Genomic DNA, 19,900 nt, shown 5'->3' with positions numbered 1-19,900 from the left:
TGGCCATCAGAGCAAAACACATGTGCCGTTCTTCCAGACAAAGACCCCGCTGCATTGCCACCAGAATCTGCATTCCGCTAAAGCACAGAGAGTTTAGCAGGCAGCACCCATTTCATCCACAAAACCTGGTGGGTTGAAATCTCCGCAGCAACGGCGTTTAAAAAAAAAATAAATAAAGTGTGGAGCGGCGTATTCTTGCAAGCAACATGGACTTTGTTTCTAACCCAATCCCACAGGCTGTTTTTCCCCTTACTTCTCCTTCCCTCTTCCGAAGGGTAGAACACAGGCCACTGTGTGGACGTCCCCACTTGAAAGACGGGCAAGAATTATACGTTAGACATAAATGAATTTCCTAATCATATACTCCGGGGGGAAAATGAGTCGCAGATGTCTTCCAGGGCAATTTCCCTTGCTGATCTTTGTTTAATTTGAGAGCGAGGTTTTTTTGATTTTTTGTTGTTTGGAAATGAAAAGTCTCAAATTGAACAAACTGAAGAGTAAACGACCGCTGGCGGTGACAGAAAATGATGGCGTCTGACAGAAAATACGAAAAACAGCGCGTGCGACGGTTAGTAAGCATCCGCACAATGTATGTGTGTGTGTGTGTGTGTGTGTGTGCGTGCGTGCTGGCATGCGTGATGTGTGAGCCTCGTATAAGACGATGTTAACAACATGGATTGTGGGTGTTGCTGAATGTTTTGCAGTGCGGAATCTGGACGACAAAAGCTCCGCACATGGATGCACGTGTGTGTTTTGTATTGGACCCTCTCAGTTCCAGTATCAATCTTGAATTAGCAAAGACGCAGCTGCCTCCTCAGCGCCCCCCTGTCCCCCCCCCCGCCACCCACCACTCCTCCAATGATCATGGGCTGGCCCTTTGTGAGATTGAGTGGATGCATGTGGAGATAGATGAATGAGACCTCACACACACATGAAACGCACACACGCTGCACATTGACACGCTTCAGCAAATAACCCAGCAGGAAGTAAAACAGTGTTTCTGTACAGATGGATAAAATTAAAGGGCGATTGATCTACGGAGGGATATTAATGCGCGCTTTTGCTCGATGACACGGACGTCATCTTGGTGACAGTTTGTCAGACATCTGTGTTTTGCCCTTCCTGTAGAGACGGAGGAAGCCCAGTCAATTACCTGCCGCACGGCTGTGACTGTGGGCCGGTGGCGTCTGTCGGCAACTCACAAGTAAAAATCACCAGCCGTCTGGGCTAATTAAAGCAGAACCAATAACTCAAATCCTTCTGTAGCTCCGGTTGTCGGACACTCAAGCGACATCGACATCATCTGCTGACATCCGGAACCTAACGCAGCAACGCGTGGTGCTGGCGGACCGTCATCCATTAAGAGGCGGCACTAAAAGGGAACAGATCCCAGCCAGGAGTCTGTCTTTCAGCCGTCAACACAAAGAAGAGAAACATCTGACTTTCAGATGAGCAGCGTTTTTGCATTTCTCAGATGTGTAGGGTCAAAGCTGAGGGGCAACAATCTGCCTCTATAGGTGCCAGTGACATAACAGCACGTTTCAAGATGTGTCTGACAAGCCTTCCTCCTCCTCCTCCTCCCAGGAGTTTGTTCTCGCTATCTCTGTCACACACACACACACACAAAAGAGGTGTGGTTAAACTCATGTACATTTTACTGTTACTGAACAAATATCTGATGTCCTGTTGTGGTCTAACGGGCACGCTCCATCCAATTCCCCAAACACAGACGCTCTTCCGTTGCGGTTTGGCTGAATGTGCATTCAACCGTGAGTTCTCCAACTGAACCAAGGTGTCACACTCACATTTCCAACTCTTACAGTTGGTGTGAGGCGGTGCCAAAAGGCCAAGACACACGCCGCTGTGATCCGCTGAGCGCAGCCTCTCGCCGACCCTGCCATGCGACCCCCATCCGACATCGTTCAGATGTAATGATCATTCGATCGTTGGAAGGAGTAAATGGGTGTGTGATCCAAGCGAGTGGGACAGTATTCTAGTTAATTCCTTGCGGTGCATCGTCGGGCGCCGATTGGAGTACGGATGACGGCTAGGGATGTCCCGTTCAGGGTTTTTTTGCCCCCCGAGTTCGAGTCCAAGTCCGAGTCATTTGAATTTGAACCGATACCGAGTCACGATCCGATACTTCTATAATACATAAAAATAAATAAATAAGAAGAGTGAAGAAACAGATCCAGGATGTTGATTATTTTCAATTTCAATTTTAATTTTTTTTTATTTCAACATTTAACTCTTAAACAGAGCACTTCTGTGGCACAGCTTGAACATTCAAGTAATAAATAAAACACTTTTTTTCACTTTGGACGTGGACTGGTGCAATAGGAAATATTCAATACGAATATTTAAAATAAATTCAACGGCACCTTTTCTCCTCCACTTCAAAATACTTCCACAGCGCAGACGAACTCACGCGACTAGCTTCAAGCTGCTTCCGTGTTTTGCGCTGCTTGATGGCATTCGACCAATAGTGTCACAGGAAGTGACGTCACGCCGCACGCGCTGCCATTTCTGTCTGGAGTAGAGCGGTCTTACTCTGTGCCGCCGCGTACCTCCAGAAATGATCAAAAGTAATGACAATAACGATCCATATATATCCGAGACCTGATCGGGAGGTAACGTCCGATTCCGATCGAGTCCGCAAGCTCGTGACCGGGCCCGTTTTCCGATGACGAGAGCGGACCGGGTCGGGACATCGCTAATGACAGCGATACGACAGCACTATTAGAGGTGGGAGGGTTTCTATGAGCTTCGGCCTCGATCCAAAGCTCCCTTCATCAGCTCACTTTCCCTTTCACTCAAGCCGCGTCTCTTTCCTCACCTCCTGCTCCCTCCCAGCCGCTGAAGGAGTTGACAGATTGAACACATGCCGTATATAAATGAGGGGAACATATACGCACACGTACACACACACTTCCCGCAGGACGAGGCACGATGACTCAGCCTTTCAGCAACATGGCCTATTTGCACCGGACTAGAATTACCTGGGGAGCTCGTGCAATTTAGACGTTAACCCCATGTCTGGGTGTCGCGATTTGTACTTGCACAAGACAAACAAAAACTTTCTGTGTCTGTTTTAAGTTACGCGAAGAAGGATTGCCAAAGTGTCGCGACTCCTCGTGCCGACACCATATGGAAAAGGAAGGCCCAGGTGTTTATTTTCTACACCGTGTAAAGGAAATGTTGGACAATCACGTAGTTTAAGTCGTGAAAAACACCCGAACTAAGCAGACAACGGCAAAGAAAAAGATGTTTCCTGTTTGGAAAGTTCTGAATGCTTTTGTGTTTCAACTTCCAAACTAATAATAGCATGAAATAGAAAGTAAATCTCTCAGATTCCGACGTTTGGGGAAAAATGACGAAGACAATTTACCGAGATGAGCGTTCACGCGGAACCTTTCTCTGCTGAAATGTGATCAAGTAATCAATGTTGTGTGGATATTATATAGACTCTAATAACGTAGCGTCAAAACTCCAAAAGGTGACCACAGTCCTTCCAAATTCCAGGAGCGTCCCAGGTTGTAATGATTCCACGTGACTCGGCTGTTATTTTATAGACACAGTTAACGTCTGAGCTACAGAGGAGGTGCTGTGTTTATGGGCATGGCTCAGCCACACACACACACACACATAATTAGGCGAGACAGCTCGTATGATCACATCAGATCTCACGTTGAGGGCACCGACATTAAAACAACCCGTTTTCTGCCACCTCACACTGAGTCACGTAAACGAGCATCGTTAAAATGGCTGACCAAGTTCACAGAATTCCATCTGTGCTCCTCTACAACTTCTACTTTGCTTCCACCATCACCGGGATGCCCCCCCCCCCCCCCCCCCACGGTCTTTCTCACTCCCTCTCGATAGGATTTAAGAGCACTTTGAATGGAATCTTTTAGCTCCACCGCATGACTCTGTCTCCGTGTCGTGTTTTCTGCTGCCGCCGAGCGACACGCAGCTCGCACAGAGCGCTGACTGTTCCTCCGGCGTGGCGACACAAAGGCTACATTTGAAGCATGCTCTGCGGCACGCCGGCGATGGAACACACGCCGCAACAAACGGCCCCGTTGTATGCGTGATGAGTGACCAGACAGCGAAACCAGGCGTTGACCCCTTGTGATGGAGCCCTGGGGGCCAGACGGGGCTGCCCAGCTGTGGCCCACTGACCCCCCCCACTCTCCTTTTTTTTACACTCTGTACTATAAAATGAGGCATGTAGAATGTAACCCTTTAACTCAGAGTCTCTTTTCCGTGAACTGGATCTGACATGTCCTCGGGAAAGAACCCATTGACTGGAATCCCCTCGTTTGTTCCTAAAAAAAACCCGGCTGCTCCGTTCTGGGTTCATTATAGTATGTATGGCCTCTTTAGCTGCAGACATACGATAGCAATTTCTGAGTGGCAAAGCAAGTTGCGCCAAACGGGATCAACGGGCGTTGTCGTGTCAAATCTCCATCCAGATCCAAGAGGCAGCCGAAACTAGAGTGGCGCTCTGCAGTGTGCACACTTCATGCCAAGATGGAGCAATCCTACAGATGTCTGACCCAAATCCAAGGAATCTGAGGAATTGTGGAAATTGGTCGAGTAGATTTTGCTTAACTGTGGGAAGACTCTATTTAGCAATGTGAGAGACAAAAAAATAATAAAAATACCTGGATCCACACCGTAATCTTATTAGTTTGTGTAATCCTAACCAGTGGATATTCAAAAGTCCTGCATCTTTTCGGACTTTTTGTCCATCAATATGCTTCAGTGTGTAGTGCAATTTAATTTATTCTCCCCCCCCCTTACTGTTTTATAGCTGAATGGCAGAATGTGTCACAGCCCCAAACAATCCCTCCACGACCGCTAACATCAGCGCATCACGGACAAAATCTCCACTTGTGTTTGGGTTACTTTTAGTCATGCATTTTATGGACCCGAGTGGGTGAGTGGGTGCCCCTGCATGTGTATATGTGTGTGTGTGTGTGTGTTTTAGCAGACAATTGCGTGTGAGGAGACCATTCTTACCGGCACTGGTGCCTGCGCCAGTGGTGAGGTCAGAACCCATGAGGCCACCTGAAAGACGAAAGAGAGAAGAGAGCAAAAAAGAGTGGAAACCATTAGAGGATAGACACCCACGGAACGTCCACCGCGCCGCTAGTCTCTCACCTCCCTGGCCTTTCAGCAGCTAACTCAATTTAATCGCAATCTACCGTGTGTGTGTGTGTGTGTGTGTGTGTGTGTGTGTGTTTCCGTCGGTACACCATGTGTGCACCGACACCAGAAGTAATACCTCTTCCCACTCGAAACCTTAACGCGGAGCGATTGGATGTTGTGAGTGGATACGTTGAGTCGGCGTCCAAGAAAAATGGCACATTATTATTTTTAAGCCATGTGAGGTGGAGGAGTGGGAGGGTCCGGAGCGCGTGCGGTTTGGCGTGGATGCAGCCAGCGCCAAAACTCATATTTAGGTTGCGCCGGCGATTCGAGCACCGAGTTGTAATGAAAGGGTGAGGGTGTGGGCAGCAGCCTCCAGACCAGAGGGACGAAAAAGGACTTTGGACAATAATAAACCAAACAGGCCGGATCTGCTTATGTCACCAGCAGCACACCGCCTATACGTAGGGCCAGACAGCCCACGCTTGGAACCTCACACTGAACCAACAGAACTGTGGGCTGGGATTTATTATGATATAGATATAAAATATGAGATCATAAAGTTACTTTGAAGAAAAAATCCTGAGCAGGCAACACGTGAATATATAGGGGGGGGGGTCTATTAGCATGGCAGACAAGGACGCACACAGTTCAGCAGATAGAGACGGATGGGATAAAGGAATCTGCAACGAGTGAGTGAAGTGAGGTCCTGCCTGTATTACCTGCGCTGGGAGGTCTGTGAGTAACTCCGGGAGACATGCTGTTTCTCTGCAGGCTGTGGTGCGCCAGCGGCAGCAGGTTGTGATTGCCTAGGGAACCGCCGGGATGGCTGTATATGAGATTGTTCTGGTTGCTCACAGGAATGGACACGGGCATGTCGTAGTTCGAAGGAGGCACGGCCTGCTGGCAAAGGGAGGGGAGACGGAAGGCACGGAATCACATTGGATTAGATGCGATGGATGCAGCAACAGACACGAGACATTCGAGTGTCGAAATGGACAGAGGGAGAAAGAGAGAGAGAGACGGGATAATTCAGAAACACTTCAGGAACACAAGGAATTTGTAAGCTGAAAAATGTTTTACAGCAGCCAAGTTCAAAAGGCCAAATGGGCAACCATGACGAGGCAGCCATGCAAAATCAGTGATGCAAAATAAAAAGAACCAAAACAAGATGAGACAACAATACGAGAGAAGGAGTACACGAAAAAAAACGAAAGGGCAAGTACTTAGAAGGCTCATTCCTAACACTGATCGGTTGGGACCATTGCCATTGTAAAGGCAAAAGGCTGACCTGGGGAAATATATATTGTTCTATACCCTGAGACGCATTCCTGGTTTATTAAAATCAGGAAATAAGATGGCTATGGTTTACTGGGAATAAAGCCAGTGGCGTCCCGCTGTTGCAAAAGAGCTAAAGATAATTCAGTCTTCACCTCGCTAAAACCGGGCTCCAATATTTCTTGCAAAAGGAACTTCTTCTTTTTTTGTTTGTTTGTATTTTTTTTAAAACTTTGGATTGGGTTAAGTATTTATTAGTGAGAGATTCAGATCGCTCATTCAGGAGCTTGAGCAGAAGTAGTCCATCGGCCCCAGGCGTTTAGTTTGTCATATTTATTGTGTCACTTGGCAGGAGGGCTTAACCTTGGGAGCGCCCTGGAAGTGGTTGATCCTGCATGTTAGCTTTCGGATGTAAGAAGTAAGGCCCTTAAATTGCTGCCATGTGTCTCAGAGCCATCAAATGCATCGCGGGAATCATCGGCCCGGCCTGCGTGGATGTGGGCTACGTGCTTCGTCTTCTTCAATTTTCTGCCTTTCGCTAAATGTTCTTTGAGCAAACCAAATATTATTTCAAAGACCGAAGACAATTACTTTAACCATATTTCATTGCGGGCCTCTGCACATTTTGCCCTTGCTTGCAACTTTACACAGGCGTGGGCTCGCCAAATGCTATGGATGCTTTCTTATAAAAAATCAAAAAAAGAGGGAAGGGGGGGGGCATGTCTGGATTTATTTTTTAAAGACTTTCTGTAATTTCTTCCATCCTGGATTCCTTGCTTGGTTATTTTTATTTCTTTTATAATTAATGCCTTGTCTGTGTGGCAGGGGAAAGCGGAGGGGGGGGGGACCTGGCCTGCAAACACACCACTGGTGGGGGTAAGGCCCCGTCTGTGAGCTGTCCTTCAACCGGTGCCATCCTTCCTGTTTTCAATCATTTCCTACTCCGCCTCTCCCCACAGTCCCCTGCAATCCACAGGCCCGGTGCTTGGCAGCCACCCTGACCACACTGAACTGCCACTTGTTGTGTGCAGAGTAACCCCCCCCACCCGCCACCCCACCCCACCCCATCCCCACCCAGCGCCAATCCCAAACCCACTCCACCCCACCACGCCACCCCAATTTACCAACCCATGCATTGCCTCTAACCACATGTCCCCCCCCCCCCCCCCCTGCTCCACGCGTCTAAGACACTACTGTTCTTCTCTGAATTTGCTAACATGGAATTATCTCTTTTCTCTGAGGCCGGAGTTCTAACGATTCCAATATGGTGTGATCCGAATGGGGGCTCGGCTCGGTTTACATAGAGAGCAGCCTTCGTCTTGTGGTTTCAGGCCGGCTGGTTATAGATTAAACTCTTCAGAAAAATTAACACAATATAAAGTAAATCCAGCGGCTGAGATGTCTTGATAAATCTAAATTGATTAACATTTTCTTAAATTATGTTTTTATTCCCCCCCCCGTTCAATTATTTCCATGAGGATGAGAGATAATTAAGTTTTGAGAGCAAATAGTCTCAATGGTGTCAGAATGTCTGCTGCCAGTCGTCGTCGTCGTGGGTGACTGAGCGCCGTGTTTTGGTGCAGGAAAAGGAAAAGCACACGCAGAGACCGCACGTCCCCTGAGAGCCAGGCAAAGCATTATGGGTAATGGGTTCAAGGAGGGAACCCAAGAGAAAGTCTGCAATTACTACAGCGATGAAGACTGCTAGTTATGTTTACAATGACGTCAAATTAAAGGGCCGATCCTCCACTGTAATCAAGACAAAGTAAAAAATCAAAGTGTTATTTCTTCCGCTGTTAGCATACAACATAATCTCCCTCCGGTCTCACTCTCACTTTGTGTTTAGTTTAGTGGCAAACAATGGCGGTTAGCTGGGTTAGCTCAAAACGTTACTGGCCAGTCAGCACTTCGGTAGCCTGCCGAGGGGAGACGACCCGGTACTTACGGGTATCTTATGAGTTTTAATCATGTGATCAAACTCCTCATTAATCTGTTTGTATTTCTCCTCAGTGCGTGGGGTGAGGATGAGAGCAGACTCAAGCTCCGGGCTCTCGCTGCCTTTGTTCTCCTTCTTGCTCAAAGCCTGCCAGGGTCCCGCAAACCAGAGGGACAGATGGATGGAGACGTAGACAGGGTGGGAGTGGGAGGGGGGGGGGGGGTACGAAGACACGGGTGGTCGGAGGAGGCGGTGAAAGCGAGGAAGATGGGGAGGAGTGACAGAAAGCATAGGAGGGGAGAAAAGGAAAGAAAGGTGAGAGGAAGGCTGAAGGGTTCAATGAGAGGTACTTACACACAGTCTCTGCCTGCTGATCATCAGATCAATGTCCTCATTTATTTTCCTGTACTTGTCCTCGGACTCGGGGCTGTGGCCGACCGAGTCGTCCGCGTCGGGGTCGGGGCTGTCGCAGCCGTTTAGGCCCTTCTTTCTCAACGTCTGCAAACACAGCAGTTGAACAACATAGTTGAAGGGCTTTATGGGCGGTTAGGCAAAAGTAACCCAGGTGAACAGTTTGGGAAGGACAACGGGTGACACACTGTGAGGGGGGGGGGGCAGTGTGATTGGTGCAGATTCTCGTTCCTCCAGGTCATAGAAATCCTTAGAGGTTCAATCTGAAGCGACTGGAACACAGCCAAGTCCAGCTGTTTGAGATTCAACCTTCAGGGATCACGAGGAGGGATGTTGTCGGAAAGCCCTTAGAAAACTCTTTGAAATAACAGTTTCAAACAAAGTTCTTTTCTTTTTCATGAGAAAACCATGATAGAGCTTGCTCTGTAAAAAATCTTAACAGTCTGTCGTCATGGGGCGGCATGAGGATTGATGCACTGGTTGCTTTGTGAAATAAACATTCATGACGGCCAAAAAAAAAAGATTTAATCACATCCAGCAATTAGGAACAAAATAATAATCAAACTCTCGACCAACAGGACAAAATTGTGGGACCTTCAATTATGAATGAGAATCCCATGGGGTTGATGGAGCAGAGCTGACAGCAGAGTTCATGTTTCTGACACGTGCTAGTCATTGAGGCAGTTTCAGTTTTGGCCACCTGATGGCCACCTGCCCCCATTATAGTGTCCAGGCAAAAAAGAAAAGAAAAGGACACACTTGAACAAAAAAAAAAACCCGACGGCACGGCGACAGCCTCGCTCCACAGTTTCCTCACCGCTCCCTCTGAGTGGAAGAGAGCGTCACAGACAGGCAGCTTCCTCTCTGTCCCTTTTGTTTTGTTTGTTTTTGGGTATTGTTGACAACCACAACAACTGAGATACGTTTCAGAGCGCATTACCCTGTGTGACGGCACAGGAGTGCGTTGGCCCCAGCAGGCGGCCCTTTCCGATAGGTGCGGTGTTCATTTGCCTCGTAAAAGCGAGAGACAAAGAAGAGAAGTACAGTAGCTGACAGTTAGAGATCTCATCAAAGGCCCCCCTCCTCACCACCACCAACTCCCTCCCGTCCTTCCCCGACCCCCCCCCCCCCTCCACACCCCCATCCCTCTCTCCTCCTGGCTTTAATAAAGGGAGATTAGTCTACAGGAGGAATATCACGGGCCTGCTCCTGTCTGTGCAGCCGTCGCTTCACACTGCGCTCTCCTACTTTCATCTGAAGCTCCATATCAGACAGACGTAATTAAATTTACTTTAGCACACCCTGTATTTGATGCTGATCAAGTGTGTGTGTGTGTATAAGAAGGGAAGGAGTCCATGTTTGTGTGTGTGTATGCATGTGTGGGCGTGCGAGAGTGGGTGTTAGCGTGGAGGAAAAAAAGAACGAGAGACCGAAGCAGGAGAAAGGAGGAAGACGGATGCTAAGATAAGTTAATCTCGGTGAACTTCTCCTACTCATTTGTTTTTCTCTGCCGGTGCTCACTCACAGCAGCGGTGCGAGCGCGAGCTTCTCCATCACAAGGCAGCAGCAGAAGTGACAAGGAGCGATCTGCCTGCTTAGAAAACAAACAGCGATCGAGTCATCTCTCATGTCAGCACAACAAAGGCCTGTTTTGAGTGTGGTTTTAGTGAACTTTAGAGGGCTTCTTTTGTTTGTGCGATATCTATTTGATTCCTGAGGCGTCTCGTGGCGAGGCAGCTACTGTAAGCACGTCAACGTTCGCCGGCTCTCCTCTTCTTCTCTCTCTATCTCTCTCTGAATCCTCACTTGCACCCCCCCCCCCCCCCCCCAGAGTGGAAATCTGAAAACTCTGAATTTAAAAAGCGTCTCTCACATCTTTGACAGTCTTCAGGAAATCACACCACACAAATCAGCCGAGGCGATGCAGGAGATCTGACATCTAACAGACCTGCAGTGAATCAGGCACTCTTGCTCTATGTGAGGTGGATGAGTCGAAAGCAAAGCAGAGAGGTTGCAGAGGTTTAGCATGCTTTCTTTTTTGGCAGAGGTGTGAGATGTGAATTTTTTATTTATTTTTTGCTATTTCTTTGGTGCAGTTCCGTTCTGGCCTTGGCGATGCATCATATCGAACTGACAAGAGCTGAACCACTGGCCTTTGTCTGCTCACATGAGAACGTTAGCAAAGGAAAAAAAAACAACAACTTCTCTTCTTGTACAGATTTCCTCTACCGACCATCACTAGCCTAGTACAAGAGAGATTCACTTCCATTCTGGGAAGAGAGGCAGCGGGGCATGGCTGGAAGAGGGCAGCCAAGGCTGGGGTAAAGGTAACATCCATATGGGGCATCTTAGCTGGTGCCCTCGCCTAAAGGGGGGGGGGATTGGGCAATGGCTGCATTGGGCGTCGATGGGGTGAGGCCAACCATGATGTGCGTGTTATATGACCATGAAGCATGTGGCCCCCGGCTTAGCTTTCCACCAGGGCTCAGCAGATCGAGATCAGTATGCCACTCATCCCACCTGTTTAAAGACATCACACCTGCTGCCAAAGGCTGACACACTAGCCAACAGCCAATTAGATCAGGCGGCGTGCTCATATTGCCATAGAAGGCACTGTTGCACTCTTCATCTCGCCACCCGACCGGCCTACTTTTGGGATACCACCCCCCGTCTAAATGTATGTTGTATGTTACGGCTCTGCGCTATAGAGACATCAGACTGTTACTCAGGGTCTGAGTCAGTTACATTATCATTATATGAGATGCATCAACGGCATATTTTACAGTGAGTGAAAGAAAGAATGAGGATGAGGAGCTGGCATGAGTCTTTGGGGAATATGTTAATATAATGTGGATTTTACAAAAACACTTGAGCCACTTGATTTTTATGCAGAAAAATATCCCCCCAAATTATCATTTATATATTAACATCGCTCAATATTTCAAGTAACTTGGATTTTATAGAGAAACGCTCATTATTTTATTCCTACAAAAGGGCCAGTGGCATAAAAGGCAAAGTTTTTCTCAAGTCCATTACATTTGTTTACACAGATTACTTCTTTCTTGTTTAACTATTAATTAATTAAGGAAATAAAAAAAAAGACCATGAATAAAGCAAAGTGGCTCAATGCAACAGAACACTACTGAACACCAAGCCAATATGAGGGAGAAAAGGAGAAGAAAGTATGACGGAGAGGAAAGTCTGCTTGCTTGGCTCTCCTCGTCTTTTTCTGCGGGCCCTTTGGAGGCGTGCTCCTAATTAAACTCCTTCTTCACGATACTCCCTCATCACTCGACTTGTCACCGGGCCCGTATGAAGTAGGCACAGCATAGAGGCAGCGTCCTACATATTGGGATGCCCGTATTATCAGTACGCTTCAGCGCTGCACTCCTCCCATAGGCTGGCCTGGGTTAAGGTGGGCAAGAAGGAGTACAGTAAGAAAGGCTGAGCGAGGCAATGCGGCCCAGATTGAGATAATCAGGAGGCTTGGTGAGGCCACAATGAGCTACAAGAGGACTGATCTACTATGTCTATTTGTTAAACGTAGAAATAAGTCCAGCCTTCTGCTCATTTCATAGTTAAGGGAGTGGGTAATAACCTTAAGAAGCTCCGCAGAGAGTATTTGGGTGCAAATTCCGGGTGCCCCAGGGGGTCTGCTAGGGACAGCTGACGCCTGCCCAGAACTCCTGCCGCACTTGGATCCTTCCTTCTCGGCATCCCGCCACCCCGCTCGCCCTTTCTAAATCATTCTGCCCCCCCAACTTTCTGTCTTAGTCTGTCTCAGGCTGTCTATTTCCCTCGATTTAAGATACAACAGAAGATGAGTTGTCTCGATCGGGAAGGTCTTTATTCCTGATAGATTAGCTCGTCATGGTTTGTGTTTGGAAGGCCTTTCAATGGTGACCCTTCCCCTCTGCAGCTATTTTGGCAGTAGCTGAAGGGTACAACACATTCAATATTGTGTTTATGGCTATTGGTGACAGCCAGGCCAGTGAATGTTACTCAATGTCTTCAACCGAGTGGCTGACAGCATCAGTGCATAAAGCCCTCGACAAAAACAACCAGTTTATAATAAGCCTTTTATATCATTACCAACACTGTATGGTTCACAGAATACACATATTGCTGTAAGCAAAAACCAAGACTTATGAAAGAAGATACTATAGTGCTGTGGAACAAAGGGTTTACCCCAATAAATGAAGTAGTTTATGTTTTGCAATTCACCAGAGTTGCTGACAGGGGAGAGCGCGTGGTATAAACCCAATAACTGTGTCACTTATGTTTAATTGAATTGAGTCCGTTGTTAAAATATAATAAAATATCACTGGAATAAACAGCTTCTCTCAGGGCGTTGGCGTCTGTCTGTCAAAATGTTAAAACTGCAGATAACACGTTCCATTCACTCAGGCTAGCGGATATATTCCATGAAGACTTGATAGTGTGCAAATTGTACAGACCTGCCTTTAGATTGTGTGAGAATTGGTGTAGGTAGAGTGTGACCATACTGTGCACCGACATTCTGTAGCACATACAGTCTCCTCAGCTGGTTTCAGACCCAAAAGTGATTTATAACAGGATTTTGAAATAATCGGGGCTACAGTAATTATAAACTTTTTTCACTATTAACATTGTGCAGAAGTTTAAATGGAATGAGACAGCTAGGGTTATCTTAACAATAAAAAAGGAAACTTTCCTCGACCGCTAAACTTGCAAACAATTTAGACCACGATTGTTTTGGGGGTAAAAAAAGTGACAGAGTTGAAACACCAGATGACAAAGGGAGAGCTCTTTTGCTTTTGCCAAATGACAAACTAAATTTCTTCAGTGGAGATAAGTAAGGAGCAAATGTGGCTTGGTGTCTGTAGGGTAGAGGCGGTGGGGAGAAACATTGTCCCTTCCCATCAGAAACAACAAGATGGAGTTGGCCGTGAAGGGAACACGCTTTCGATTACGACCCTCCCAGCACCGCGGGACAGTAAGTGTGCTCAAGGTGGCTTTGCTTGTGGCAGGGAATGGGATAATCTTGCGTTTGTGATGTCCTCTCATGCTTCTCTTTACTTCTACTCCATTTACTGTCTGCCTGGCTCATTCCTGGTTGCTCTCGTTTTCTATCTCCCTCTCTCTCTCTCTCTCCCCCTGTCTCTCTCAATCACTCTCTTTCTCTTTGCTTCTCGGAGTGGAGGGAACATCAGAGGGATCAAGCTGGCTTAGCTTATTGGAAGCAGATGGTAGACCAAAGGCAAGAAGGCCACAGTTTCATGAAGCGTGGTTTGTACATGCCAGGACCATGTCAAGGGGCATGCCCATGGATGATGGCTGCGTTGGTGTGTTTGAGGGAGTATCTGCAGGGTAGATGGCTGATTTTGTAGGTTACCGATCTGAGAAACGGGGACCCCAAATCACAGCCTGCCCCTGCCTGTGTTTTGCAGTCATCATCTGTGCTTCCCTCCATGCACCAGTTGAGGCGATTCATCAATGACATTTCAGTGATTGAGTGGCTTTGAAGCCTCGTGCTCCTATCAGGATTCAAAGGCTATCCAACCACAGTGGAGAAACGGTCACGCTTTCAGCGACAACACTGGCTAATTGTAATTGCTAACTGTCTAGAGTTTGCTAGATTAAGCGAGACATTACAAAAGCAGGACAGAAAAGATAACACATTTGGGAATCTTTCTCCAGACGGCGGCATTCTGATGGTGCATGTGCTAAAATCACCATTGAGAGGAGTCCAAAGCAGAGGAGAGCCCACTCACAGACAGATTCTGTCTTAGCGAGCCAGGACACAGCACAATACCAGATGGTGCAGCGTTTCCCATATGGAATAGACAAACACTAAGCACATGTCAGAATCCAACACTGTTTGCTACAGCGGGAACCCGGTTCTGGGAACAAAGTGGTCATTCACACTACTCACTGCACTGTATAATTACCCTGATAGACATTATGTTACACAATGCCAGTTCAGTGGAACCGAATAAAGAGGACACTCATGTCTGTACCTCCCGACCTGCCAGCCAGTGTAGCGTCTACACTCCAGTTGAATAGATTTCAATTGAAGTGCATGTATTTAAATGCTTTTGCATTATAAATGACAAAGTGAGACCGTGATATTATCAAGAAAGCCTTCAGTTACACACTTAAAGATATCAGACGGTGTCGCAGCCTTAGTAAAATGACTAAAGTTGACTTTTAGGGTGGCACTGAGTAAAACAGTCCCCTCCAGTAATCCAGTACTCCTTCTTTGTCCCCGACTAATCGTCGCTTATCGTCTTTTGTCTCTCTGTCTCTTATCGCGCGGTGCCACAGCAGGAAAAGGCAGCCCAAGGGAGGCCTCGAGTAACAATGACCAGCCGGCTGACCTCTATGCTGTGACCTTGAGTTTCCACACCCTGTCCAGACCAGCAATCATGGCAGGGGAGGGGCTGAAGCTACGACGGAAGCTCCCGGCAGGGCAAGGAATGCCATCTGTAAAAATAGGTCTTCATTATTCTGAATTTTCCACGAATAGTTTCAAAGAACAAGGCATCATTTCATCTTAATGGCTGGCGTGAATTGTTTTGAGCTGTGTTGTGGAAAATCCGTGCCTTTTGGCAACGTGTCCTCAGAAGTGGCCTACCCCACAACCACAGGAACCACATATTGGCACATTTCAAACAGTCTATTTTTAAAACCTATTTTTGTTGTTGTGTGAGTAACTCAGACTTCCGCATCAGCGTACTGACCTTAAAAAAAACACCTCTGACAGAGATCCAAGTGCCTCGTAGTTTTTTGTCTGAGGTTCTGCTTTTCTGGGCAACAGGCTTCTGATGTGGAATAAAATGCTGCGCCTTTAGATCATGTACATTATCTGTCATTTTGCTTTCAGCCACTCTTAAAAAGTGGAAGCATATATAGTCTATAAAATAGAACTGAGTAAACCGGGTCTCTTTATGTCTGGTGCTGGCACCGCAGACAGATGTCTTCAAGATTGCCGGTTTAAAATTTACAGCAGACAATGCCAAGCAGTGTGAGAAAACAAACTTGATGTTGGGAGGGTGACGCTTCTTGAGATTGGCCCTTTGTTCCAAAGGCAAATCTTCTGATTCAAACGCCGCAGTGACATTGATAACATAACTTTCCAGTATTTCTTAAAATAAAATGTTTTTTTTTGAAAACAGCCATAAGGGAGGCCTCTGTTTAGTGAAATGCCAGGGCAGAAAAACAAGCAAACTAAATAATAGACCTCTTTATACGAGGGATCTGATGTTTATGGGCACTGCAGGGTCTCAGACCGATGGTCTTCTCATGCATGTGGTCGCCGAGGGCAACTCGTCACGGTCAATTGTCCGCTACAGGCTGAATGAACAGCCTGACGCTTCGCTTGCTCGATTCCCTGTTTCAAAAACACCCAACTCCACCCACACAAGGAAGGCGGGGGGGGGGGGGGGGGGAGTGATAGAGCTATAGAGAGGAAGGAGGAGACAGAGATTCCATACCTATTCTTGCACCCTCTCCCGGTAAAGACCGCCAACTAGGCAACTATTTTTAGCTTCCACACACGCTATTTTTAGACCGCTACTACTTTTTGAGGAATGCATTTGAAAAAGAGTCCATCAAATAACAAAAAGTGATGCCAATGATTGTTTTTAGGGCTGGTGTTCAAGTTTTAACTCCTGAAAAACCTTTTTTTTTAAAAATATGTCGGGAGCTCAGGACTTGCTTCCCATAGCCTTGAAATGTGGCAGACAAGTAGGGACTGAAAAAAATTGATATAGCTTTATCTTTTTATCTTTTTGTCTCATTGCCTTTTCCTAAACATTCAAGCAAACTATTTTCTATATGTGGCTTCATGTCCAAATGTGAGCAGACACAGAAGGGCCAAAGACAGGAAAAGGAAGGGGACAGAGGCACGTCCCCGTTAGTGGAATTCATGACACCTTGGACAGTGGAAAGAGGTTTCACATATGGGGCTTTTTTTGCTGCCATCAACCTTTGAGCTTGTTTGTACCAAATGGCACAAACAATGGTATGTTTGTGGCAAATACGCCATTGTTGTTACCACTGTAAGTAGAAAGAACAAACTGATAGTCGAGGCGTGTGAAGGATGTGTGTAGCTCCAGCATTTTCCTATTTGTGGAAAACTTTGCACCGATCTCTGCATCACTGGTAAACACTTATTGTGATCGTGGTCAAGACTCCGCCCTTGACCTCCACCTCAGGTTACTCCACATGCTCCGTATCCTAAAACCTCACAGCGACGGTCGAAAGCCAAGACAGCAGAAGGGACACGACTCGCTTATTGCTTTGGAATCCTGACACACGCTGGAGACTAAGGATGGATCAGTGAGGGCATTCATGTTGGAGACATTCTATCACATTCTGGAGCCATGAGAGGGAGTCATTCAGCGAGCTGATCAGCTCAGAAAACTCCTGAAGGCAGGCAAATGTTCGCCATGCTGTTTGGAAACCAAATAAGAACATAGATTATAGCACACTGGCACATCAGAGAGGGAGATCACATGTGCTCTTCAGTTGCAAAAAACAAATATGCCGGGACGGCAGAGAAAATGTCATTTAAATGAATCAAATGAACATTTTCATTGGGTAATTTAACTTATTTAGTATTTGAAGCATTAGAAATCCAGCATCCTCTGTGGATGACATGTTACTCCTTTTATTTCCTCCGCCTATACCTGCTTGATTCACCTTCTCTTTGTGTTTCTTCATGATCACTCCCAACCCCCTTTACTTTTCTTTCCCCCCTCCCTCCCTCTCCTCCCCCCATCGGACTGTCACTGGGCTGAAATCACACCTGTGTTTCTCACACATCTCGGTACAGGGGTGAAACACACCCAGGGTGAAACATGGTGAGGGAGCTTTGCTGAATCTCATTAGGCAAGCGGGTAGTCATTAACAGAATGACCTTTGGAAATAATTACCAGCCCCCCCCAATCCCTCCTTCCCTTCTCACACTCATCCATCCCTCTGACTCGCCCCTTCCCCCTCTCATTCAGTAGTGCCTTCTAAGGTCGGGAATGGAGGGAGCGGGAGGGGAAAAAAGAGAGAAGAACGAGTCCAAGATAAGTGGGGAGGCAGATCCTTCTGCTGCTGCTCTCCGAGATTATGAGGCGAGTTGAACTTTCAGATTAGGTTAATCTGATGGAAATGGGATTAGCCAATGGCCTCTCCTCCTCAGAATCAAGACCCATGTGCCATTCCATGTGATACTCCAGCCAATGGCAACGGAGAGCGCTGTGCTGGCTGAGGTCATCGCAATGACATCAGGTCTGCATCGTTTGAGCCAATTTACACGACATATGTGCACTTGCATGCGCTCAAGCAGTGCAGAGGACGAACACACTTTTGTGTGTGTCTGTTTAAATGCACTATGTCCAGCAAATGTCATGAATTTATGGAAAGGATGCCATTAATTCTATGCATACCACATTTACCCAATTTATCAAGCGTTATGCATTCTGGCGTCCTTTCCTTCTTACTCCCCAACACATCCAGCCTTTGAGGGGAAACGGCTCCATATCACAGCTCAGTCAGCCTGCTAACCCTTTAGCTGTTGTACAAACCTGTGTTCTTTGCCTCAACAGAGGGAAAATCAAACATTGTGGAACAGGGATTTGGCGCAGCCCGAGAGTGTTGTCGGATTTAGGGCTATTCAATCACAGCCAGAACAAGCCAGAGACGGGCTTTGGGTTTAGGCTTGATCTGAAATCAGGTGGGGGAAAGAAAGGACTCTTTCATGTGCCATTGCAATTAACAACCTCCACACTGGCGTAATAAATCGCCACACAAGCTCAAGGCGATTTTTCTTAAGCAGGGAATAAAAAGAGGAGAAAGGAGAGATAGATCTATTCTCCGGTCATTTCCCAGTAGAGCTTCCCCTCTAATGCTGTTCGCATGTCCAGGAAACCGGCCTGGCAGACAGCAAGTATAGGAAATCTATCTTGGTGTTTGACTTTTTTATCTGGAGCCAGACTCGGGGCGTCCTGTAGACCTGCCAGGACGACACACTTGGACATCCCATAATGGAGTATCTGCCTCTGTGTCTGCTTTCGTCAAGTAAGAGCCTCGACGAGCTCAGATGTCTCTTTGAACAATTAGCATTAATTACCGTAGGTGGACCTGCCCCACTCGTTTATGTAGCGGCGGATAACACGTTGTAGTGCATGTTGTATTACCGTCTTCTGGGGGGAGTTTAGATACGGCCGTATCCTACGTGCCAATATGTGTGGTTTGGGATTAAATGGCAGCATTCGAACCGTTAAAAACATGCGCTCGGTTTGCTTTAGAATAGATTATCCCTGCATTTGTGTGATCATTCGGGTGGCATGCATTGCAAATGTCACAATAATAACCTGCATTTCAGTAATGTGTGGCTTTTTCGTAAAAATTCGTGCACAGCAGAGGTTTAGCTCTGGCTTCTCCTTTTGCATGTATTTGTGGAAGTGTCGTTCCCAGCTGAGACTGTTTTGAAGTGAGTCATCAAGACCTTCGCTACCTTGCCTCTGTCTCCCACCAACCTCTATCCTATTTCTGCCTCTCAAACACATGCACCCGTTGACCCGTACGTAGATGTGATGTAAGGAAAAGATGTTTCAATGTATGCTCGATGAAAACAAGGATAAATAAAAAAGAGAAGAAAAAACAACAAGGAAGGTGAGGAAGAGAGAAAAGGGCCTCCAGCTTCCTGTAGCTAGAAGCTCTGTGTAACACTCTCTGTGCCACTCTCTGAACAACGCTAATTATCAACCAAAGACATGCTAATTACATAGAGCTTTATTGCTAATGTAGCAGGCCTCGGTGCCAGCCAGCCGCCCACTCTCTGAGCCCCGCTCCCCTACCTCGGTCTCTCCTCCCACTACACCTTCAGGCGAAGCAGCAGCACAAGAAGCGATGCATGCATTTTGTGTCCTTAAAGGCAAGAGCTCTCTATTTATGTGAAATGAAGTCCATATCGGATCTCATGTGGAAGGATTCATTATCCCTTTGAGGCACGGACTTTTGTCTCCATCCCCAAATCCATTCTTTCATCTTGTTCTTGACCTCCTCCTCCTCCTTCATCCTGCCATCTCGACAGGAAGTCCACTTCCCTCCCACCCTACCCGAAGTCAAAAAAAGCTACCCGCG

At 47.0% G+C, this 19,900-nt stretch overlaps 1 protein-coding gene across 2 annotated transcripts in view; it reads right to left on the bottom strand.

Moving 5' to 3' along the window:
• The window catches only part of LOC137893187 (myocyte-specific enhancer factor 2C), a 64,027-nt gene that overhangs the window by 3,801 nt on the left and 40,326 nt on the right, over positions 1-19,900 (bottom strand). Inside the window, exons 5-7 of one of the 2 annotated variants that reach the window (XM_068738634.1) lie at positions 8,378-8,515; positions 5,877-6,057; positions 5,026-5,073 (exon numbers count right to left, since the gene is read on the bottom strand). In XM_068738634.1, the coding sequence (XP_068594735.1) occupies positions 5,026-5,073; positions 5,877-6,057; positions 8,378-8,515 (367 nt within the window). The remainder of the gene's footprint in view (positions 1-5,025; positions 5,074-5,876; positions 6,058-8,377; positions 8,516-19,900) is intronic. The other variant, XM_068738635.1, reaches the window with a different exon arrangement.

The sequence above is a fragment of the Brachionichthys hirsutus genome, chromosome 4 (genome assembly GCF_040956055.1).
Source record: "Brachionichthys hirsutus isolate HB-005 chromosome 4, CSIRO-AGI_Bhir_v1, whole genome shotgun sequence".
Taxonomy (NCBI): domain Eukaryota; kingdom Metazoa; phylum Chordata; class Actinopteri; order Lophiiformes; family Brachionichthyidae; genus Brachionichthys; species Brachionichthys hirsutus.
Note: the sequence above shows the minus strand (reverse complement) of the source record. Positions and strands in the feature narration are given on the sequence as shown.